Here is a 25,492-nt window from a genome sequence, read left to right as displayed (position 1 = left end):
GATATCCAGGAATTGAACTCAACTCTGCACGAAGTGGACCTAATCGACATCTACAGAACTCTCCACCCCAAATCAACAGAATATACATTTTTTTCAGCACCACACCACACCTATTCCAAAATTGACCACATAGTTGGAAGTAAAGCTCTCCTCAGCAAATGTAAAACAACAGAAATTATAACAAACTGTCTCTCAGACCACAGTGCAATCAAACTAAAACTCAGGATTAAGAAACTCACTCAAAACCACTCAACTACATGGAAACTGAACAACCTGCTCCTGAATGACTACTGGGTACATAAAGAAATGAAGGCAGAAATAAAGATGTTCTTTGAAACCAACAAGAACAAAGACACAACATACCAGAATCTCTGGGACACATTCAAAGCAGTGTGTAGAGTGAAATTTATAGCACTAAATGCCCACAAGAGAAAGCAGGAAAGATCCAAAATTGACACCATAACATCACAATTAAAAGAACTAGAAAAGCAAGAGCAAACACATTCAAAAGCTAGCAGAAGGCTAGAAATAACTAAAATCAGAGCAGAACAGAAGGAAATAGACACACAAAAAACCCTTCAAAAAATTAATGAATCCAGGAGCTGGTTTTTTGAAGAGATCAACAAAATTGATAGACCACTAGCAAGACCAATAAAGAAGAAAAGAGAGAAGAATCAAATAGATGCAATAAAAAATGAAAAAGGGGATATCACCGCTGATCCCACAGAAATACAATCTACCATCAGAGAATACTACAAACACCTCTATGCAAATAAACTAGAAAATCTAGAAGAAATGGATAAATTCCTCGACAAATACACCCTCCCAAGACTAAACCAGGAAGAAGTTGAATCTCTGAATAGACCAATAACAGGCTCTGAAATTGTGGCAATAATCAATAGCTTACCAACCAAAAAGAGTCCAGGACCTGATGGATTCACAGCCGAATTCTACCAGAGGTACGAGGAGGAACTGGTACAATTCCTTCTGAAACTATTCCAATCGAAAGAAAAAGAGGGAATCCTCCCTAACACATTTTATGAGGTCAGCATCGTCCTGATACCAAAGCCTGGCAGAGACATAACCAAAAAAGAGAATTTCAGACCAATATCCTTGATGAACATTGATGCAAAAATCCTCAATAAAATACTGGCAAACCGAATCCAGCAGCACATTAAAAAGCTTATACACCATGATCAAGTGGGCTTCATCCCTGGGATGCAAGGCTGGTTCAACATACGCAAATCAATAAATGTAATCCAGCATATAAACAGAACCAAAGACAAAAACCACATGATTATCTCAATAGATGCAGAAAAGGCCTTTGACAAAATTCAACAACCCTTCATGCTAAAAACTCTCAATAAATTAGGTATTGATGGGACGTATCTCGAAATAATAAGAGCTATCTATGACAAACCCACTGCCAATATCATACTGAATGGGCAAAAACTGGAAGCATTCCCTTTGAAAACTGGCACAAGACAGGGATGCCCTCTCTCACCACTCCTATTCAACATAGTGCTGGAAGTTCTGGCCAGGGCAATCGGGCAGGAGAAGGAAATAAAGGGTATTCAATTAGGAAAAGAGGAAGTCAAATTGTCCCTGTTTGTAGATGACATGACTGTATATCTAGAAAACCCCACTGTCTCAGCCCAAAATCTCCTTAAGCTGATTAGCAACTTCAGCAAAGTCTCAGGATACAAAATCAACGTGCAAAAATCACAAGCATTCTTGTACACCAATCACAGACAAACAGAGAGCCAAATCATGAGTGAACTCTCATTCACAATTGCTTCAAAGAGAATAAAATACCTAGGAATCTAACTTACAAGAGATGTGAAGGACCTCTTCAAGGAGAACTACAAACCACTGCTCAATGAAATAAAAGAGGATACAAACAAATGGAAGAACATTCCATGCTCATGGGTTGGAAGAATCAGTATTATGAAAATGGCCATACTGCCCAAGGTAATTTATAGATTCAATGCCATCCCATCAAGCTACCAATGACTTTCTTCACAGAATTGGAAAAAACTACTTTAAAGTTCATATGGAACCAAAAAAGAGCCCGCATCGCCAAGTCAATCCTAAGCCAAAAGAACAAAGCTGGAGGCATCACGCTACCTGACTTCAGACTATACTACAAGGCTACAGTAACCAAAACAGCATGGTACTGGTACCACAACAGAGACATAGATCAATGGAACAGAACAGAGCCCTCAGAAATAATGCCGCATATCTACAACTATCTGATCTTTGACAAACCTCACAAAAACAAGCAATGGGGAAAGGATTCCCTATTTAATAAATGGTGCTGGGAAAACTGGCTAGCTATATGTAGAAAGCTGAAACTGGATCCCTTCCTTACACCTTATACAAAAATTAATTCAAGATGGATTAAAGACTTACATGTTAGACCTAAAACCATAAAAACCCTAGAAGAAAACCTAGGCAATACCATTCAGGACATAGGCGTGGGCAAGGACTTCATGTCTAAAATACCAAAAGCAATGGCAACAAAAGCCAAAATTGACAAATGGGATCTAATTAAACTAAAGAGCTTCTGCACAGCAAAAGAAACTACCATCAGAGTGAACAGGCAACCTACAGAATGGGAGAAAATTTTTGCAACCTACTCATCTGACAAAGGGCTAATATCCAGAATCTACAATGAACTCAAACAAATTTACAAGAAAAAAACAAACAACCCCATCAAAAAGTGGGCAAAGGATATGAACAGACACTTCTCAAAAGAAGACATTTATGCAGCCAAAAAACACATGAAAAAATGCTCATCATCACTGGCCATCAGAGAAATGCAAATCAAAACCACAATGAGATACCATCTCACACCAGTTAGAATGGCCATCATTAAAAAGTCAGGAAACAACAGGTGCTGGAGAGGATGTGGAAAAATAGGAACACTTTGACACTGTTGGTGGGACTGTAAACTAGTTCAACCATTGTGGAAGTCAGTATGGCGATTCCTCAGGGATCTAGAACTAGAAATACCATTTGACCCAGCCATCCCATGACTGGGTATATACCCAAAGGACTATAAATCATGCTGCTATAAAGACACATGCACATGTATGTTTATTGCGGCACTATTCACAATAGCAAAGACGGAACCAACCCAAATGTCCAACAACGATAGACTGGATTAAGAAAATGTGGCACATATACACCATGGAATACTATGCAGCCATAAAAATGATGAGTTCATGTCCTTTGTAGGGACATGGATGAAACTGGAAACCATCATTCTCAGTAAACTATCGCAAGGACAAAAAACCAAACACCACATGTTCTCACTCATAGGTGGGAAATGAACAATGAGAACTCATGGACACAGGAAGGGGAACATCACACTCCGGGGACTGTTGTGGGGTGGGGGGAGGGGGGAGGGACAGCATTAGGAGATATACCTAATGCTAAACAACGAGTTAATGGGTGCAGCAAACCAACATGGTACATGGATACATATGTAACAAACCTGCACATTGTGCACATGTACCCTAAATCCTAAAGTATAATAATAAAATAAGAAATAAAATAAAATACAATAGAAATGTTTATATTTTCTCACATTTTACTGCACAATACAAAACTGATTTAAATGCATTAAGAAACAACATTTTGTTTTTTAAATAAACACTAACAAAATGTTTGGCAAGAGATAACACAATTTATTTAAATATATTCCGACTCAAGATGAAGGCAAGTGGTTTACCTAGAAAGGTTTACATATTTTAGCTATAGTTTTTCATTGAACCATTTTTTTGAAATGTCATTCTTTTCACTCATGCTTCTTGTATCCTCTCTCTTTAGAAGTTCACAGTGATATATAAGTGAAAAACAAGACCGATAGAAACCACCCTAAACATATGGCTTTATGTACATAAAAAATTCAATAATGTTGCCATAACCCCTAATACAGTGTGATCCTTATTTATTTATTATCCAGAATAAACTTCTGTACGGATTATATTCTTCAAGTATATCTAGAGCAGTGCTTGTAAAAGTGAGGTCCCACTGCTAAGTTAATGGCCATCTCTTTGAAGATCACTTCTACCTTCAACACAATTATGGTAGAGTTCTAATATTTTTTTAATTTTACATGTATCATACATTCTCAAATATTCCAAAATGCTCAAGTGAGCCAAACATATACTTTGATTTACATCTAGTTTAATATTCTCTTTATACAGCACCAGGGGTTAAAAATGGATCTGAGTAACCAAATATTCTCTTTCCTTTATTAGTTAGAGTTTATCATCATTTATTTCTATAACATTAAACCCAAATAGAAGATGAAGACACCCTGGGTCAAATGCTTTCACCTTAAATTAACATTTCATCCACTTCACACTTAAATACCAAGTTGTTTTCCTATAACATATGTTTCTTGGTAACAACTACTGAATCAACTAAGCTGAACACCAACTTCTTATCTTTGAGAACTAGGCAAGTCGGATAGGATTCTCTAGGTTTGCTTTAAAACTTTTAAGAAACCTGGTTGCCAGTTCGTCATCAACCACTCGACTGTCACTTGACATTGTGACTGTTATGAGCTGGTGCTGCTGCAGTTTGGCATTTCCCTCTTCATCCTCAGTGAGCTTCAGCACAGGTCGGAACCTCCCAACCGCCAAAATGCAGGCCTGAGGAGGGTTAATCACTGCAGTAAATTCGTCGATGCCAAACATCCCTAAGTTGGAAATACTAGGGGGAAAAGAAAAAGCTCTGAAGGAGGCATGTCCTTAATCAAAGTCGCCTTTCCGTGAAGCACATATTTTATGTATTTTACTAGGCAGTGTAGTAAGGCAAGAAAAAAATACATGAGTAATGAAAAAAGGAAACATTTAGTATTAACAAATAAATTAACTGTGTACATAGGAAAAATAAGACTATAGATAACTAGTAAAATTAATAAGTAAATTTAGTTAAGTCATCAGATAAAAGGTCAATATAACAATCCATTTTATATCCAGTCATGTCCCACATAACGAAGGATCACATATACAATGGTGGTCTTATAAGATTATAATGGAGCTCAGGAATTTCTGTTGCCTAGTGGCATCACAGCTGTCGTAACATCATATTGCAATTACTTTATTTTAAAAATAAATTAAGTGTAGCCGAAGTGTACAGTGTTTATAAAGTCTACAGTAGTGTATAGTGATGTCCTAAGCCTTCACTCATTCACTGATTGATCCAGAGCAACTTCTAGTCTTGCAAGCTCCATTCACGGTAAGTGCCCTAAACAGGTGTACCATGTTTTACTTTTTACATTTTTACTGTACATTTGTAAAATGTTTAGATATGTTTAGATACCCAAATACTCATCATTGTGTCACAACTGCTTACGGTATTCAGTAGAGTAACATGCTGTATAGGTTTGTAGTCTAGGAGCAACTGGCTATATCATACAGCTAAGGTGTGTAGCAGCATGTACCATTTAGGCTTGCGTAAGTACATTCTATGATGTTTGCATGATGAAACTGCCTAACAATGCATTTCTCATATCCCCATCATAAAGTGGCACATGACTCTACATACAAGTTGCTATAATTAGAAAATAAAAATTTAAAACAATACCATTTATAATAGTATCAAAAAACAAATACCAAAGAATAAATCTAATGAAACATATATAAGACCTCTACATAGAAAATTATAAAACATAACTGAAAGAAATCAAAGAACTGAATACACAATGGTTTCTGCCATATTCACAGGTTAGAAGACTCAATACTGTAAGGATGCCAATTCTCACATCATCAAAAGAATGCAATCCTAATCAAGATACCAGCAAGGTGTGTGTGTGTGTGTGTGTGTGTGTGTGTGTGAAAAATGGCAATTTATTTGGAAATACAAAAAGCCAGAAGACAATCTTGAGGGTGAACAAAATTAGAAGACTTCATTACCAGCTATGAAGAGTTGTAGCTTGGTGGTAGTAAACAAAGGATAGACAAACAGGCCAGTGGAAAAAAATAGCACAGAACCAGACCAACACATATATAATCACCTTTTCAATGCTGTGAAAAACGAGAAATCAATATTCAATACATGATGCTGTGTAAATTTAGTATCCATATGGGGAAAAAAGAGAACTTTAAACTTCACATTTTATACAAAATCAAATTTCAGTTGAACTGTGATCTACATGTGAAAAGTAACATAAATGCTTTTAGAATATAACACGGAAGAGTAACTTCATGATTCTGGGATAGGCAAAAATTCCTAACAGAAAACGAACAGTACCAACTATAAAGAAAAATTCTGATAAACAGGAATTCATTAAAACTCAGAACTTCCATTCATCTAAAAAAATCACCGAGAGAGTCCCAAAGGCAAGTCACAGAGTGTGAAAGCTATTTGAAACAATATATATCCTACAAAGGTCTGTGTATCAGGAAATAAGAACTATATATCATTTTTTTAAATGGACACCAGACTGCAATGGGTACTTTATCTCATGAATTACCAGATACCCAAACGGCTGATGAGTGAAAAGTACTCAACATCACTAATTTGCATTTCCCTACAAAGAGTACCACTACACACCCTAAGAATTGTTAAAATTTAAAACCTAACATAAACTGGCAAGAATGTGGAAAAATGGGAATTTTCAGGACTGCTGGTGGAGGTGTAAATTTGTATAACCATTTGGAAAATTGTTTGGTAGTAGCTGCTAAAGCTTCTAACTTAGGAATTCTACTTTTAGGTCTATACAACAAAAAATGTACCTACATTCATCATAAGACACTAATAAGAATGTTCATAGCACCATAATTTTTAATAGCCCCGAACTGGAAGCAACACAAATGCCCATCAACAGTAAAATGAATTCTGGTATATTTATATAATAGAATATTATATGCTGCAATAATATATAAGTGGTTGTTTCACATAGCAATATAATATTACAGACATTAATATTGGGGGGTCAGATACTAAAGAATAATTAATATTTATCATTCCGCGTTAGTCAATGTCCAACGAACGTTTAGTTCAACACTAATAGGTTCCTACTAGCTTTAATATGAAAGCCTGACTAGTCTGAAGATATTTTCAGATATTCTATTGTCTGAATAAAGTATTTTTAGCTTAAATTTTAAAAAATATTTCAGATACATGAAAAGCTGACAGGGACTTCATAAGTCTTACATCTATCTGTTTGATGCTAGAGATAATTAAGAGTTTAAATTTTACCTAAAAGATCCTCCTTGGTATTCTTCAGGCAACAATTTTCCATCTCTTGCTTTCTTTGATAGAGCCTGAGAAAAATACAAACAGAATAGGACAACCAACAAAATGTTATACAGTTGATCTTGTCACTTGAAATATTTGTACATCATACACTCTCATCACTGATATGCCTTGATTTGATTTTGTTACCTACATAAAAATAATTTTCTCTAATTATAAGAACAAACAAGAGCACAGATAATTCAAGAAACTAAAGCTGTTAATCAAAACTCTAGAAAAATCACTTCCTTTAACAATTTTTCAAATATGGGAATTACCCTGTGTATCATCAATTACTATGCAGAATGCTTTAGAGTTTCCTATATGCACAATGAAATTTTCTATTTTGCCTATAAACTTTATGGTAAGAAAAAAATATAAGAATCCATTCTGATCGATCTAGTGTGTTTTAGTTTTTTTTTTGAGAGGGAGTCTCTGTCGCCCTGGCTGGAGTGCAGTGGCGTGATTATAGCCTACTGCAACCTCCATCTCCCAAGTTCAAGCAATTGTCTTGCCTCAGCCTCCTGAGTAGCTGAGATTTCAGGCACCCACCACCACGCCCAGCTAATTTTTTATATTTTTAGTAGAGATGGGGTTTCACCATGTTGGTCAGGCTGGTCTCCAACTCCTGACCTCAAGTGATCCACCCACCTCAGCCTCCCAAAGTGGTGGGATTACAGGTATGAGCCACCATGCCTGGCCAATCTGTGTGTTTTAAATAAATTATCCAATGGCAACCAAAGTAGTATACCCACAATCCCACAACCAACATTCCGTTTTTATCTTTCAGAGTTTGCTTCTTCTTTATCCACAATCTCAACCCCACACGATGGTTATAAAAAAATAAATTTTATATTTAATTGTTCAATATTATATGTATCTTCTGTGTTGTCAGCCTTCAGAAATGATTTTTTAATGTTTGTTCCTAAAGAATGCATCTGCCTAATTTACTTGGTTATTTCCCAGTGTTATAATTTGGTTCATGGTTTCTTCTGAATTATTTCAGGTAAATTTTCAGAAGTGGAATTATAGTGCCCTAGAGAATCAACTTTTGGTTCTTGATCCTATAGCTAAATCATTTCCTGAATGAGCTAGTCCAATTTACACTGCCACAAGGAATATAAGGATGTACTTGATTCATATCACTCTTGACCATATCGATTTCTAAAAATCTTACAGAAGACAAGACAGATGACACATTAAATAGTTAAATTTTCCTCTCACTTGTACTTGAAATTAACCACATTTCTGTTAATTTTTATTTTTCAGTGCTTAAAAGCAAGGGAACAGAGGTTGAGTCATCATATATAAAAAATAAATAATGAATTAAGAGGAAGGGTACAGAAAAATGGGGTCACTGTCATTTGGGTAGATAAAATAAATGTGGAGTTTACTTAACATTTTGTATTACATAGGCAACATAGGCACTATTACAATCATAGTTGATAACTAACTTTAACTCATAGATGATTTAATTTTTTAAAATTAAAAGTCTTTAAAAATATCAAAAATCTAAAAACACATTACTGTAACTTACTGCCAACAGAAACAATTACAGGTGTATGCGATTTGGATATGGTTATTTATAAAACTATTTGGATCCAAAGTAAAAAATGAGATGAATTTTGACTTATACAGTTCTTGGAATAACGGGAGGGAGAATAATCTACAAAAGCATTTTTCCTCCCTTAAGCAATGTAATTGTTCACATGATTTGAAAAGACACATATATGAACATTGAAAGGCATTTCTTAAAGGCAAATGATCTCAACATATCCTGATGAATTACCACGCTGCAACAAATGAAAAACCATCATTTTAATAACTAGATTGCAAGCACACATACTAAAAACAAAAACTCTGTAGATCCTAAATACATCAACAGGAAATTCCTGTCAGTGAACTCTGGTAAGAGTCTGAAATAGGTATGGAGTCTGAGAAGGATCGTTGGTTTTGTAAATCTGTAATCATCACTGGGATCTCCTGGCAACGTGGACTCAAAATCAAAGTACATGTTACCTGAAGCATCCAGCTGAAAGAATAAAAAATGACCACTAAATATTTCTACAATACATCAAATGCCTTGCTAATTCATTCAAAAAATTTACTGGGTACTTATAAGGTAAACTTTGCCTCTGCCTTTTAATACTGTTATAAGTAATGAAGAATTAAGAATAACACGAGATCCAAGGTGCGTTACTACATTACTTTATTCAAGGAATACCAACTTGAACTTGGCTGGGGTATGCCTACAGCCCCCACGCTGGCATCCTTGGGATTACAGAGGGTCAAGAAGTAAATGCGTAGTACAGATGTTCTTAACCTGGGGTTCATGGATGAATCTGCAGAGAGCCACAAACTCTTGAAAAATTAATTTCAATGAAACAGGTTTTACTGAAATTTGTTTTAAAATAAATTCACCAAGCAACTACTGTATCCAAAGCACTCTTCTAGAATTAGATAAATGGCAATGGACAGTGAACATCAGACAGTAGGGAACACAGAAGGGTGAACAAATAAATAAACAAGGTAATTTCAAAGACTAATAAACCATATGAAGACAATAAAACAGGGTAATGAGATAAAGAGTGTTAGAAAACTATTTCAGCTACGGAAGCTGCAGAAGGCCTAAGAAATTAGCAACTGAACTGAGAAGCCAATGATGAAAAACAGCCAGCCAAGTGACGATCAGAGGGAAGTGTGTACTGGATAGTATGTCTCTTAGTGAGAATCCAGAGCTCAACCTGTCCATGATCCCACAGTCTTCTCAAAAAGACTGCTCCTGCCTCACCAGGCAGAGAGCCTTGGTTTCTCTGCTGCAGGTTCTCTTATCCACTGCCTACTTGCTAAGACCACAACCTAACATTACTCGGGGAATCTTCACTGCTTCTTTGGCAAAGTACTCTCCCGTTTGACTCAGGTCTCTTCTTTCTTAACCCTTGTTTTCTCCCAGTTGCATACAGTAGTCCCCCCTTATCTGTAGGGGATACTTCAAAGACCCACAGTAGGTGCCTGAAATGGCAGATAGTACTGAACTCTATACATACAGTCATGTGCCGCATAACGACACTTAAGACAAAGACATAAATATATGACAGTGGTCCCATAAGATTACAATGGAGCTGAAAAATTCCTATCACACAAATTTATCAAAGTTACTAAAACTCAATCTCCTCAATTTCATGGAGAAGTTAAGGTTCCAATTGTACTGGGTTAATAGAATTAAATGGAGCGCTTAGCCCAGTGCCTGGCATAGCGTAAGAACAAGAGTGAAGAGAGCAGGGTGGGAAAGAGAAGCAGGTAGAATGAGAAGCAAACGGGCAGCCAGAGCTCAGCAAACCCTGAGTCCCTGCTGGGGGTTACAGGAAATGCCCAACGCCCGCCAGAGACCACCACACTCCAAAGCGGTATGACTGCCCTTCCCATTGCTGTGAGGCCCAACTGAGAGGTTGGTGAGACTGCCTCCTTACCTCTTAAACTTAAGAGTCTTCAGGATGCAAGGAATAGAGAAAGCTAACATAACTACTTAAGAGTTATGTACTATAGTAGTAAATTTGGTAAATTGCTCAGAATCAAGGAAATCTTCCTATAATGGTTAATTTTTAAAATGTAATGTATATAAAAATAAGGAAATTCTAGCTCTACAATAAAGTTCCATAACATTGTAACGGTACTTTATATTTTACAGGTTGTTTCAACACTTAATCTCATTTAACCTTCACAAAAACACAGACACAAGTATTCTCATTGTCACTGAAAACTTGATAAACACAAGGAACATACTGTATCTCAGTAAACCAATCTCTATTACTTTGACTTTTGAACTGACCAAATAAATGCTATCTTTTTTTTTTTTTTTTTTCGGATACAGTGTCTTGCTCTGTCATCCAGGCTGGTGTGCAATGGCACGATCTCAGCTCACTGCAACCTCTGCCTCCCAGGTTCAAGCAATTCTCATGCCTCAGCCATGCGAATAGTTGAGATAATAGGTGTGTGCCACCATGCCCAGCTAATTGTTGTATTTTTAGTAGAGATGGGGTTTCGCCATGTTGGCCAGGCTGGTCTCAAATTCCTGACCTCAAGTGATCTGCCTGCCTCAGCCTCCCAAAGTGTTGGGATTACAGGCATGAGCCACCATGTGCAGCCTCATTTTTCAATTAACAATTGCATTTTTATCGATCAAACACTTTCTGCAAATCTTTTCAAAGAGGAGTGAAGAAAGACCTAAAAATATTGATTCTAGTAGGTTCACCTTTAATTGTATCTACCTCTAAAATTCCAAGTAAACTCAGTATTTATGGGTATGCTTTTAAAACCAGATTAACTTGCACTTATTTCTTTTGAGCAAGAAGGTCTACACATTTATGTACTGTCAGCTCCCCAAAGAAGTCTTACGTTCTACCTCTTATCTCCCTTATAAATAGACAAATTGTTCTACCACTATACATACAACAGGTCCTTGGCAAATGGAAAGAGAATCACTTACCCAAATGAATCAGAAATTTTTGACACAATCACTTTGAGACTTGTGATACCTCTGTCAAAAAATACCCTTGGAAATTACTGAGGCTGTCAAAGCTGCCCTACTGCCTGTGTTCTTGCCTATTCGATGTACTATTTTTTGGTGAAATAAGATTCCTACACATTGGAGTTATAGAAACTGCTTTTCAAGAAATCCTGAAAAAACAAAGTAACTTTGCCTCTGGAAAACTATGTCCATTTCTCTTTTGAGATGGAGTCTCATTCTGTTGCCAGGCTGGAGTACAGTGGCGCAATCTCGGCTCACTGCAACCTCTGCCTCCTGGGTTAAAGTGATTCTTGTTCCTCAGCCTCCCGAGTAGCTGGAATTACAGGCACGCGCCACCACACTCAGCTAATTTTCGTATTTTTAGTAGAGATGGGGTTACACCACGTTGGCCAGGTTGGTCTCAACCTCCTGACCTTGTGATCCGCCCACCTCGGCCTCCCAAAGCACTGGCATTACAGGCGTGAGACATGGCGCCGGGCCGCTAAGTTCTTTTATCGGTCTCAATTTTAGAAAAGAAGTAAATACACTTTAAGAATAAAATGTTATTAATATTGAGGTCCATAGAAATATAGCTTCAGCTTAACTTCAACTTTAAAACCTACCTGATATAGCATCTTTATGGTTGAATTCTGGACTTTGGAAAATAAAGCTTGTCGTCTTTAGCATGAGGTTGTTCCCTAATTTATTTATATGTTATCTCAATTTTTGAATATTAAATTTTCTTACAATGGGTCATACTTGGATAAAAACTTTAAAAACCTATATATATGTGACAATCACTTGATGAAATAACTCTCCCCTTCACACACACAAAAATTACAGTTTCACTAGATTACGTCACGACTTTATCAGAAAGCAATTATCCAAAAGTATATGCTAACATTTTGAAAGCACACTCTTTCTTAAGACATACCTTTACAGAGTCAGCAATTTCCTGGATACCCTTAGCAGCAGCATCTTTTATGATTGGTGTAAGTAAGCCTTTATCTGTTGCCACAGCCACTGAAATGTCAATAAATGGCAGTTGCTTTGGGCCCTCTCCATCCCAGCTTACATTAACATCTGGCATTTGCTAGGAATAGAAAAAAAAAAGTTACTAAAAAAGCAGCTTTAGACCGAGGCGGTTACAGAAAAATAAAATTATTGTGCATTTTCCAAAGTGAACATAGCTAGGTAAGAGGAAATAAATAAAAATTTGGTTTAAAAAAATGGTTTGGAGTTCTGTGCCAATTATCTTTTATGTTTGCCAAGAATATTTAAATGTACCACTTTTTGAAGCAAGTTTGAAGAAATTCTGACGAGGTACATGTTTTGATCTCTTTATATCATGGTGGGGAAAAAAGGGCTTTCTTTCCTGATTGCAAGAAGTTATTTAATGTCTGTTGTACTTCCTACTTCATATGATAACGAACATGATCTTGAGGGGAAGGAGGAGAGTGGAAACAGGTAATAATATTAGATCACATTATTCCTTACTTTCTAGCCCAGCTCTGGGATATGTATCAGCAGGCCCTCAATACATTACTTCCCTATTTAAAAGAGATTTCTGTTCTGTTGGTCTATATCTCTGTTTTGGTACCAGTACCATGCTGCTTTGGTTACTGTAGCCTTGTAGTATAGTTTGAAGTCAGGTAGCGTGATGCCTCCAGCTTTGCTCTTTTGGCTTAGGATTGACTTGGCAATGCGGGCTCTTTTTTGGTTCCATATGAACTTTATAGTAGTTTTTTCCAATTCTGTGAAGAAAGTCATTGGTAGCTTGATGGGGATGGCATTGAATCTATAAATTACCTTGGGCAGTATGGCCATTTTCACGATATTGATTCTCCCTACCCATGAGCATGGAATGTTCTTCCATTTGTTTGTATCCTCTTTTATTTCATTGAGCAGTGGTTTGTAGTTCTCCTTGAAGAGGTCCTTCACATCCTTTGTAAGTTGGATTCCTAGGTATTTTATTCTCTTTGAAGCAATTGTGAATGGGAGTTCACTCATGATTTGGCTCTCTGTTTGTCTGGTATTGGTGTATAAGAATGCTTGTGATTTTTGCACATTGATTTTGTATCCTGAGACTTTGCTGAAGTTGCCTATCAGCTTAAGGAGATTTTGGGCTGAGACAATGGGGTTTTCTAGATATACAATCATGTCATCTGCAAACAGGGACAATTTGACTTCCTCTTTTCCTAATTGACTACCATTTATTTCCTTCTCCTGCCTAATTGCCCTGGCCAGAACTTCCAACACTATGTTGAATAGGAGTAGTGAGAGAGGGCATCCCTGTCTTGTGCCAGTTTTCAAAGGGAATGCTTCCAGTTTTTGCCCATTCAGTATGATATTGGCTGTGGGTCTGCCATAGATAGCTCTTATTATTTTGAGATCTGTCCCATCAATACCTAATTTATTGAGAGTTTTTAGCAGGAAGCATTGTCGAATTTTGTCAAAGGCCTTTTCTGCATCTATAGAGATCTAACTAAACTAAAGAGCTTCTGCACAGCAAAAGTAACTACCATCAGAGTGAACAGGCAACCTACAGAATGGGAGAAAATTTTTGCAATCTACTCATCTGACAAAGGGCTAATAGCCAGAATCTACAATGAACTTAAACAAATTTACAAGAAAAAAACAAACAACCCCATCAAAAAGTGGGCGAAGGATATGAACAGACACTTCTCAAAAGAAGACATTTATGCAGCCAAAAGACACATGAAAAAATACTCATCATCACTGGCCATCAGAGAAATGCAAATCAAAATCACAATGAGATACCATCTCACACCAGTTAGAATGGCCATCATTAAAAAGTCAGGAAACAACGGTGCTGGAGAGGATGTTGAGAAATAGGAACACTTTTACACTGTTGGTGGGACTGTAAACTAGTTCAACCATTGTGGAAGTCAGTGTGGCGATTCCTCAGGGATCTAGAACTAGAAATACCATTTGACCCGGCAATCCCATGACTGGGTATATACCCAAAGGACTATAAATCATGCTGCTATAAAGACACATGCACACGTATGTTTACTGCAGCACTATTCACAATAGCAAAGACTTGGAACCAACCCACATGTCCAACAATGATAGAATGGATTAAGAAAGTGTGGCACATATACACCACGGAATACTATGCAGCCATAAAAAATGATGAGTTCATGTCCTTTGTAGGGACATGGATGAAGCTGGAAACCATCATTCTCAGTAAACTATCGCAAGGACAAAAAACCAAACACTGCATGTTGTCACTCAAAGGTGGGAATTGAACAATGGGAACACATGGACACAGGAAGGGGAACATCACACACCGGGGCCTGTTGTGGGGTTGGGGGAGAGGGGAAGGATAGCATTTGGAGATATACCTAATGTTAAATGACTTGTTACTGGGTGCAGCACACCAACATGGCACATGTATACATATGTAACTAACCTGCATGTTGTGCACATGTACCCTAAAACTTAAAGTATAATAATAATAAAAAAAAGAGTCCATCAAATGACAAAATGCCTGGAAACCCTGTCTATTAATAATGTTGCCCTGTATCACAGGTGAAAATGATGCTGAAAAACAGAAACTGAAAACAAATTTCTGTTCTCAAAGATTCTTTGTTTTCTAAAGAAAAAGATCCAGGCCTCCTGGCATGTCATTTAAGCATGGCAATATACAATTTGATTCCACTCTATCTATCCCATTTTACTTGTGACCACTCCCCTGAGATGAATTTTCCACTTGGCTCACTGTCATGCTACACTCATTTCCATTTCAAGGCTACCTTCACATCGCTTTTCAATTGCTCTTCCATTTTTCCATCTTTTAAGGCTTAGTTCCTTCACTCATTCAACAATATCACTATGTTAAAAGAATAAAGTCCCAAACCCTCAGAAGATCTGAAATTCTTCATAGACAACACTAAAGTAAAAGAGAAACTAAACAAAACCCTCATGAATGAAGAAAATCTGGCAAATAAATTTAATTACAAAATGTAAAGAAGATTTATGGGACATGGTCAAAGTTGTATTAAAAATCTATTATCTTAGGGCAATCCGCTCGGGTCCCCTTCCATTCTGTGGAAGCTTTGTTCTTTCGCTCTTCACAATAAATCTTGCTGCTGCTCAAAAAAAAAAAAAAAAAAAAAAAAGAAACTATCTTAAACCTTATTAAAAAAATTAAAATGAATTACACATTCAAGTTTTCTGACCAAAATGAATCTAAGGAAATGAAGGAAAAAAATACATAACAAAACAGTACAAGCTAAGAATATATAAAATACGCAATAGAAGTGAGATAGAGTTCAGAATAACCCCAGGCACTGAGGATAAAATAATTATAAGAAACAAATTTAAATGACTCTAGGCTAGTAAGTTTGGGAATCTAAATTAAATGAGTGATTTTCTGGGAAAATATAAGCTTTTAAAATTGATTTTTTAAAAAAGCTGAAAATGAAAACAGATCAGTAATTATGCTGAAAAAAAAAAGGGGAAAGCTGCCAAGATCCCCTCCTCAAAATAGAAGCAGGTTCAGATATTTTTACTGGTGAATTCTATGAAACTAGAAAATATAAAAAATTTTGTAATATTGAAATGTGTACAGAAGAAAGAGAAGAAGAAATGATCCAAATTCATTTAATGAAGCCAATGATTAGGGAAAAAAGGTCTGATAATGTTGGCACAAAATTTAAATTACAACTACTTATGACTCTGGATACAAAAATTATCCAATGAAATATTAACAAATAGCTTATGCCCATTAGAGATTTATTTAAGGAGTGCAAAAATGATTCACAATGATATTAATCACAATAATAGTCAATTATTAAATCATTAATATAATTCAAAATATTTCATCAATAGAGAAAAGTTATATGAATAATTAGATAATGCTGAAAAGGCATGCTTTTTAAGTTCTGTATTAATGTATTTTTCAGAATCCAGAGTGCTAACCATTATACCATGGAACCCTCCTTATTAATGTATTTTTCAAGAAATAAAAACAAGTTAATTATAAATGTACTTTAAATACAGTCTGTTAACAAGCAGTGATCTCAGAAAATAGCCTCATTACAGAAAGGAGGCATGATGAAAAATAGTGCCAGGCAGGAAGGCAGGAAGCCTGGGTTCTAGATTTACATCTCCAGCCAGCTAGGTTTACATCACCTCCACTGAACTGCAGGCTCATATGTTCACCTGCCTTCCTGCCACCTCCACTGGAATATCTGTTAGGCTCCTCAAATTTAACATATCTAAAACCAAACTCTAGATTCCTTACCCCAAAGCTATACCCCTCCCAGTTTTCCTAATCTTAGTACATGGAAAACTCATTCCTCCCATTGCTTGGGCCAAAATGCTTGTTCCTCTTTCTCACACCCCATATCCAATCCATCAGCAAATCCTGTTGGCTCTACTTCTGAAACATAACCCAAATCTCCACTTCACCCTAGCTCCATTTGCTACCACATTTGTCCAAGCCACTGTCATCTTCTAAAGCCTCCCAGGGGAGCTCATTGTCTCCTCCCTTGCCTCTCCACAGGCCATATTCTACACAGCAACCAGGGCAGCCTGTCCTTTTCGTTTCTAAAGTATAAGTTAGATCACATTAGTTATTTGTTCAAAACCCTCCAAAGGCTTCCTTCTCACCCATAATAAAATCCCTAGTCCTCACCATGTCCAACAAGGCCTCACGTACTTGGGTTCCCCTTCATGCTCTCCCACTGTTATTTAAATCTTATCTCCCACCCTCTCCACTCTAGGCACATTCCACCCTCAGCACCACATCTTTGGTTAATGCGATCCTCTGCTTGCAGGCTTGGTGTTTGCTGGTCCCTCTGTGTGGAATGCACTTTTACCACATACCTATGTGGCTCACTCTGTTTTCTCAGGCCGTATCTAAATTATCGCCTTGTCAGAGGGGCTTCCCTCGCTTCCCTTTTGAAAACGCACCCCTAGTTACTTTGTCTCCTTATCCTTTCTTTTTCTCCTCAGCACTTTCACCATCTGACATATAATAGTGTTTGTCTCCTCCAACTAGAATGTAAGCCCCGGGGACAGCAGAAATCATGTAAGCTTTTGTTTACTGCTCTATCTCTAATGCCTAGAATAAATGGTTTTTATTCTGCTCGTATTCATTGTGAGCCCTTTTGATTTACAGTTTCTTCATTAGTAAAATGAGGGAGATCAAATGATAGGATATTTTTAGCAAGACAATTATAAAATTTTTGTGATTTAAAAATAAGAGTTCTATTTGTCGTTGTAAAAATTCCACGACATGAAACTACTTAAGAAGACAAAATCATTTGAAGTCTGCTACTTACTTTAAGGGTAACAGCTGCTGCCTTGATGATGAAATCATTTACTGATACTTTAATGTCATCTGAAAGAAAAATAAGCTTAGTAAAATTAGTATTCCTAATATAACTTTAACATTGACCATTACAACTTCAAACTTGTAAATTATGGAATGTACTGACAAACAATGATAAAAAATTACAGGCTTTTGTTTGCTTAGTCAGTAAGGTTCCCGTGATTAGAAAAACTTGCATTATATGAGGTCCTGGATAAATAATATTAACCATGAATGTAAGTTTACTTCTGGGCCTTGGTTATCAATTTTTTAAATTGCTTAGATATCATACACAAGAACCTGAAGGACCCATTACAAACATAATCAGAAAAAAAGAACTAACTCCTATGTCTCGAAAAAGACAAATGGTCTCCCTGTGGTGTGTGCACAAGATGATTCGTTTTCTTCCTTGTTCTTTTCAAATACCCTTATTCTCTGTATGCTTTATAATATATTGATTATACTAGAACAGTGATACACGTAGGTACTTTATATAAACAGTTATATATACACATATGGGAAAGTGTTCGAAAATTTCTTTTTACTAATGAGGTGTAGGTGAAAAAAAATTTAACTGCTTTTTAACTTAACAAAACAGGATATAACAAAAGCCAAAGATGAAGCAATGCTGGCATAGGTCCTAGTGTGATTAATAAAATGAGGTTCTCCATCCATAGTTTTACAGTGAATGCATTTGAATCAATTTCTTTCCAGTATACATACTGATTTTAAAATAAAGCTGGGGTCCTCCCACTTCCTACAGAGCTGATCATAACTAAAGTATTTGTTTATGTCTTTGCATTTGCCACTGGGTATAATAGTGTTGGAAAATGTAAACAACACTTGATTCTTTCTTGCAAGAGCTTATAGAAAAAGACTTTAAGATCCAGATCTAGTCAATGGTACGTAGCAAAAAACCTATCCTATTATTAAAGTATCACGGAATTTTAGGTGAATAACAGCTCATTCCACAGGCATCCTGGAGACTTCAGAAAGGGATTAGATGAATTACCATAAACCTAAATACTGTCAAACTGTCACGATAACTGTCAGCTGCAAAGTATCAAAGCTCCTCTAATTCAGAATTCCAGAAATATATAAACATTTTTGCTTAAACCCCCTTTAGGAATAGAAATATAAATGGACTTACAGTGCTTACAGGCTTTTAATGATAACCACACAGAAAGATTTGGTCTGTACAAATTCAAATATAACAGTTCATGAACTTACTCTGCTTACCTTTCATGGCTCTCTCAGCCTTCTCCTCACTTTATCTACTTACCCACAGGTATTCACAGTGAAGACTTCTAAAACCATCTGCCAGCTAATGACCCCCAAACCTACCACTAAGTCCGCAGTCCTCACTTAAAATTCTGTATTCAGCATACTCCAACATTTAGGAACATTCTTGAGTTGAATGAAATATATTCTTTTACTGGCTCCTATGTCACATACCTATGTGGCTCACTCTGTTTTCTCAGGCCGTATCTAAATTATCGCCTTGTCAGAGGGGCTTCCCTCGCTTCCCTTTTGAAAAAGCACCCCTAGTTACTTTGTCTCCTTATCCTTTCTTTTTCTCCTCAGCACTTTCACCATCTGACATATAATAGTGTTTGTCTCCTCCAACTAGAATGTAAGCCCCGGGGACAGCAGAAATCATGTAAGCTTTTGTTTACTGCTCTATCTCTGGTTTTCTTCCACTTTCTGCCCACTCACTCATTTTTTATTCCTTTCCTCTCAATGTTGGCATCTCCCCAGTCTGGAAGTTCCAGTTCCAATTCCAAGGTTTTGATACCATTTATATAATGATGACTCTTCCAAATTCTACCTCTAATTCTGAGATACTGAGGCTTCAGACTTGTATATCCAATTTCTCACATAAAATTTCTACTTGCATCGCTAACAAGCATCTCAAATCTAACATGTGTAAAGTAGGTTTCTCTTTGAATTCCTTTATTTTTAACTCTTTATAATGGAGATTTTCCAAGCATATTGAAAGGAGATGTTGTTACATTTACTGAGTAGAAAACAGTTTGTAAGGTAATATCAAACATTCTCATTTACAGATTGTTGAGACAGAAAAGCAAACTGTGAAGCATGCATATAGAATGTTATATATTGTAACTTTATATGAGAAAGAGGAGTGAAGATAGATAACGTGGGGTGTAAAGATTTTTAAGAAAATTCCTAATTACAAGGGTGTACCAAAACTGGACCATGCAAAGATAATAAACTAATTCATATCTCCTCTGAAATATTACTGTTTTCTGCCTTATTAGAGTAACAAAACAGGAAAGTGATTCCCATATTAACCTCTATATCATGACTAAGCAAGTATGATCTGAGAACTACAGGAGTGCTTCCAGGGTTCATTTTTTAGGTACTTATCACTTTCTTTAAAATAGCTTTCCATTTAGTTCCTTGAACTTTTAAAAGCTCTCAAGTTGTCTTTATATGAAATTTTGAAACTCTGTATATAAACTGATAAAAGTCCTGCTTTCACCTGAGATGTAGAAAGTTGCAAAAGAAAGCTGTTCCCATCCTGACAGGGTGAAAGAAAAAGCAGGATAAATTACAAAATCATAACTTTTCTTGAGCCCATTAGGGAGCGGAGGTTACAAAGCAAACAGGTGAACTGAATGCCAAAGAGTGATAATCCACTCAGAGGAGAGACAAACACAGGAAGTAAATACCCACTGTCAGAATACAGGAGTAAAGAGGGCAGAGTATGGTACGACGTGCATAAACCGACGGCGACTAGCAGCAGAGAAATGGAAACTAAAAAAACATTCAACTGGAAATCCAGAGGGGAAAATCCATGCTGACAAGATAAAAAATATATATTTTGCTAAGCTTTGCAGACACAGCTAAGAAATCAGTGAACTTGAAGCTAGGTAAACAAAAATTATCCAATATGAAACATAAAGAGAAAAAAGAATGAACAAAAAGAATAGAACATTTAAGAGTTTTGGACAATTCAAAAAGTCTAACATTTAAAATTGGAGCCCCAAAGAGAAACCACATGGAACAGAAGATATCATTAAAAATAACTGGAAATGTTTCACAATTAAAGGTAGACAACAAACCATACATCTAAGAAGCTGAGAGAAACCCAAACAGTAAATACAATAGAAAAAAAAAATCTAGGCATACAATAGCCAAATTGGTAATGGAGAAAATCCTGAAAGCAACCAGACAGGGGGAAAACATCATATACAACAGAACAAATATTAAGAATGGCAGCAGACATTCTAAGACAGAAAATAAAGAAATAGTATCTTTATTTAAAGAACTGAAACAAAAACCCTATTAACTGAAAAATCTATATCCAGCAAAAATACTTCTTAAAAATGATGAAGATATATCCATTAGGGTGACTACTATCAAAAAACAGAAAATAACAAGTATTGGCAAAAATGTGGAGAAATTTCAACCTTTGTGCACTTCATTTTTGTTTTTGGAGATAGGTCTTGCTCTATCAGCCAGGCTGGAATGAAGTAGTACAATTATAGCTCACTGTAACCTCCAACTCCTGGGCTCAAGCAATCCTCCCACCTCAATCTCCCAAGTACCTAGGACTACAGGCATATGCCATCTGCCTGACTAGTTTTTCAATTTTTTGGTAGAGACAGGGTTTTGTTCTGTTTCCCAGGCAGGTCTCAAACCCCTGTCTTCAGCCTCCCAAAGTGCTAGGATTACAGGGATGAGCCATCATGCCTGACCCATTGGTGCGCCATTAGTGGGAATGCAAAATGGCACAGCCACTAAGGAAAACAGTATGGTAGCTCCTCAAAAAATTAAAAATAGAATTATCATATAGTCCAGTAATTCCACTTCTGGGGATATACCTAAAATATTTGAAAACAGAGACACAAAGAGATATTTGTACAGCCATGTTCATAGCAGTATCATTCGTAATAGCCAAAAGGTAAAAACAACCTAATGTATTTATCCATTAACACATGAATTAACAAAGTAGGGTATATACATACAATGGAACATTGTTCAGCCTTAAAAAGGAAATTTTGATACATTCTGCAACATGCATGAACCCTGAAGACATAATGCCAAGTGGAATAAGCCAGTCACAAAAGGACAAGTACTATATGATCCCACTAATATGATGTACTTAGAATCATCAAACTTATAGGAACAGAAAGAAGAATGGTGGTTGTCAGGGGTGGTGGGAAAGAGGAATGAAGAGTACACAGAGTTTCCATTTTGCAGGATGAAAAACGTTCTGTAGATGAATGGTGGTAATGGTTGCAAACAATGTAAATGTACTTAATGTCAACGAACTAACTGTACACTGAAAATGGTAAGACTCATGTTATATATTCAACTACAATTTAAAAAATTGTTTTAAAAAGGAAAAATGTGAAAGACAAAATAGACTTTTTCAGACAAAAACAGAAAATTTATTGTCAGTTAATCTGTACTATAAGAAGCATTAAAGGAAGTTCTTTGTGTAGAAGAAGTCCAATAGCAGACAGCACTTTAATTCTATACAAAGAAATGAAAAAAAGTACAGATAAATATAAAAGACACTTTTTCCCTCATTTTAAAACTCCAAAGGAGCTGATTTGCTAAAGCAAAAAACATTAAACATGTATTCTGGGGCTTACATCATAATACAGAAGTAAAATATGACAACAGCAGTACAAAATATGAGAGGGAGGAAATGCAAGTATATAGTTATGAGGTTCTTATATTAAACATGGAGTGGAGTATAATACAATTTGAAGCCAGGCTGTGATAAATTAAAGAATTATATTGTAAACCCTAAGAAAACCATTGCAAAGACAGATAAGAAGAGAAAAAAGAAGATAAAATGAAGAAATACAATAGAAAGATAACAAAATAAATAACCAAAAAGATAAGGAAAGAGAATAAAAGAGGTGGGACAAAGAGAATGCAAAGAAAGAACAAAATGGTAGATTTAAATCCAACTATCCCATTAAATGTGAGTGGTCTAAACATCTTAAGAGACTAAATAATTGGATAAAATAGCAAGAACCAACTACATGCTGCCTTCAAGAAACCTATTTAAATAAACATATTTACATTTAAAAAGTAAAAAGATGCAAAAAGATATAGAAACATGAGTCAAAGAAATCTGTAGTGGCTACAGATGTGATAAAGAAGGCTTGAGGATAAGGAATATTACAAGGAATAGATAAGGACATGACATAATGACTGGTCTGTTCAAGAAAACAAAATTCCTAACTGTGTATGTGGCCAATAATAGATATTCAGGATACATGAAGCAAAAACTGACAGAGCTGAAAGGAGAAACTACAAATAAACAATTATAATGAGGAATATCAACACTGCTCTCAAAAGACATAAACAACACTATTAACCAGCTTGGCCTGACATTTATAGAACATTCCCTTGCAAAAATAAAAAAATTCTTTTCAAGAACACATACCAAGATAGACCATACTATAAATATAAAATAAATATCAACAAATTTAAGAAAACTGAAATCATATAAAGTGTGTTCTCTAAACACAATGGAGTTAAGCTAGAAATCATAAAAGAGAAATCAATAGTCCTCAAATATTTTGAAATTAAGTGCATACTTATAAATAACTCATTGATCAAAGAAATCACAAAAGAAATAAATGAGAAAACATTTTTAATTAAATAAAAGGAAAAATAATGCCAGGCGTGGTGGCTCACGCCTGTAATTTCAGCACTGTGGGAGGCCTAGGTGAGTGGATCACTTGAGGCCAGGAGTTTGAGACCAGCGTGGCCAACATGCTGAAACCCTGTCTCTAGTAAAAATACAAAAAATTACCCAGGCATGGTGGTTTGTGCCTGTAATCCTAGCTACTCAGGGCACTGAGGCGTGAGAATCATTTGAACCCAGGAGGCGGTGGTTGAAGTGAACTGAGATCGCACCACTGCACTCCAGCCTGGGTGACAGAGCAAGACCTTGTCTCAAAAAGAAAAAAAAAAAAAATCAACATTTGTGGGATATAGCTAAAGCAGTGCTTAAAGATAATTCAAGAGTATTATATGCTTGTATTAAAAAATAAAAGTCTCAAATAAATGATCCAAATTTTCACCTTAAGAAACTAGAAATAAAAGAGCAAAGTAAACTGAAAGCAAAGAGAAAAAAATAAAGAACAGAAATCAATGAGATCAGTATCATAGAAATATCAGATAAGTTAATAAAACCAAATGCTGGTTCTTTGAAGAGATTGAGATCAATAGAACTGGTAACCCTTTAGTCAGAATGATCTAGAGAGTAAAACACAAATTACTAATGTCAAAAACAGAAACATTACTTCAGATAAAATGACAGTATAATAAGGTAATGTGGTGAATAACTTTATGCCAATAAATCTAGTGACTTAGATGACACAAACAAATTTCTTGAAAGACACAAACTACCAAAATGCATTCAAGAAAAAAAAAGCTGCATCCATTTTTAAAATAAAATTCATAGTTGAAAACCTTCCCATAAAGAAATTCACTAGTGAATTCTACTAAACAATTAAAAAAGAAATAATACCAATTGTACCCAAACTCCTCCAGAAAATAAAGGAAGAGGAAATGTTTTCCAACCCATTCCACTAGTTAAGATAACAAATCCGAAAAAATGTCTCCAGAAAAGAAAACTACAGGTTAGCATTTCTCATGGGCATAGGTGTAAAGATTCTAAACAAAATTTTAGAATACAGAATCAAACAATATGTGAGAAGGTTAATCATTAAGTGGGTTTTATATGAGGAATACAAAGTTGATTCCACACTTGAAAATCAACCAATGTAATTCACCTTATTAACAGACAGAAAAAGGAAAAGTTATCTGAAAAGATGCACAAAAAGTATTTGACAAAATTCAACATCTATTCATGTTTAAAACTCTCTGCAAGTTAGGAATGGAAATTCTTTCAACCTGAAAATAATATTCCACAAAAAACCTATAGCTAACATAAAAGATTGAATGCTTTTCCCCCAAAATCAAGAACAAGGCAAAAATATCTGCTTTTACCATCTATATTCATTATACCAGAGGTTCTAGTCAGTGCAATAAGACAGGAAAATAATATGAAGGCCATATAGGTCAAAAATAAAGAAATAAAACTATCAGGTCATGCTAAAAAATCGTTATGTCAGCAACCTTATTTATAATTGATTTTTGGAAGAAATATTACAAATTTAATAATCTGTAAATGCATTCTGAACAAGAAATATAAAATCAAAATTTGCACAAAGAAGAATATCTAAGATATTTATAATCTAAAACATCCTTAAAAGTTCTGGATTTTAAACAATGAAATGTTAAGGACTGCTTTGTTTAAATACCATACCAAAAAATATTCAAAACAAAAAATAACCATTTGGTCTACACAAATCATTCATGAGTTCTTACAA

The 25,492-nt window shown here is 35.8% G+C and overlaps 1 protein-coding gene across 7 annotated transcripts in view; it reads right to left on the bottom strand.

Annotated features, from left to right (window-relative positions):
• The window catches only part of PDHX (pyruvate dehydrogenase complex component X), a 180,808-nt gene that overhangs the window by 103,514 nt on the left and 51,802 nt on the right, over positions 1-25,492 (bottom strand). For 5 of the 7 annotated variants that reach the window (XR_004033696.1, XR_004033697.1, XR_004033695.1 and 2 more), the window contains exons 8-10: positions 18,076-18,134; positions 12,696-12,854; positions 7,219-7,283 (exon numbers count right to left, since the gene is read on the bottom strand). Coding sequence is in view for 3 of the 7 variants with exons in the window: in XM_030829742.1 (XP_030685602.1) it covers positions 7,219-7,283; positions 12,696-12,854; positions 18,076-18,134 (283 nt within the window). In the remaining 4 variants the exon portion in view is untranslated. Of the gene's footprint in view, positions 1-3,671; positions 4,726-7,218; positions 7,284-12,695; positions 12,855-18,075; positions 18,135-25,492 lie in introns of those variants that run through there. The other 2 variants (XM_003254407.4, XM_003254406.4) reach the window with 1 other exon arrangement.

The sequence above is a fragment of the Nomascus leucogenys genome, chromosome 15 (genome assembly GCF_006542625.1).
Source record: "Nomascus leucogenys isolate Asia chromosome 15, Asia_NLE_v1, whole genome shotgun sequence".
Classification (NCBI taxonomy): Eukaryota; Metazoa; Chordata; class Mammalia; order Primates; family Hylobatidae; genus Nomascus; species Nomascus leucogenys.
This window is presented reverse-complemented; position numbering and strand designations above follow the sequence as displayed.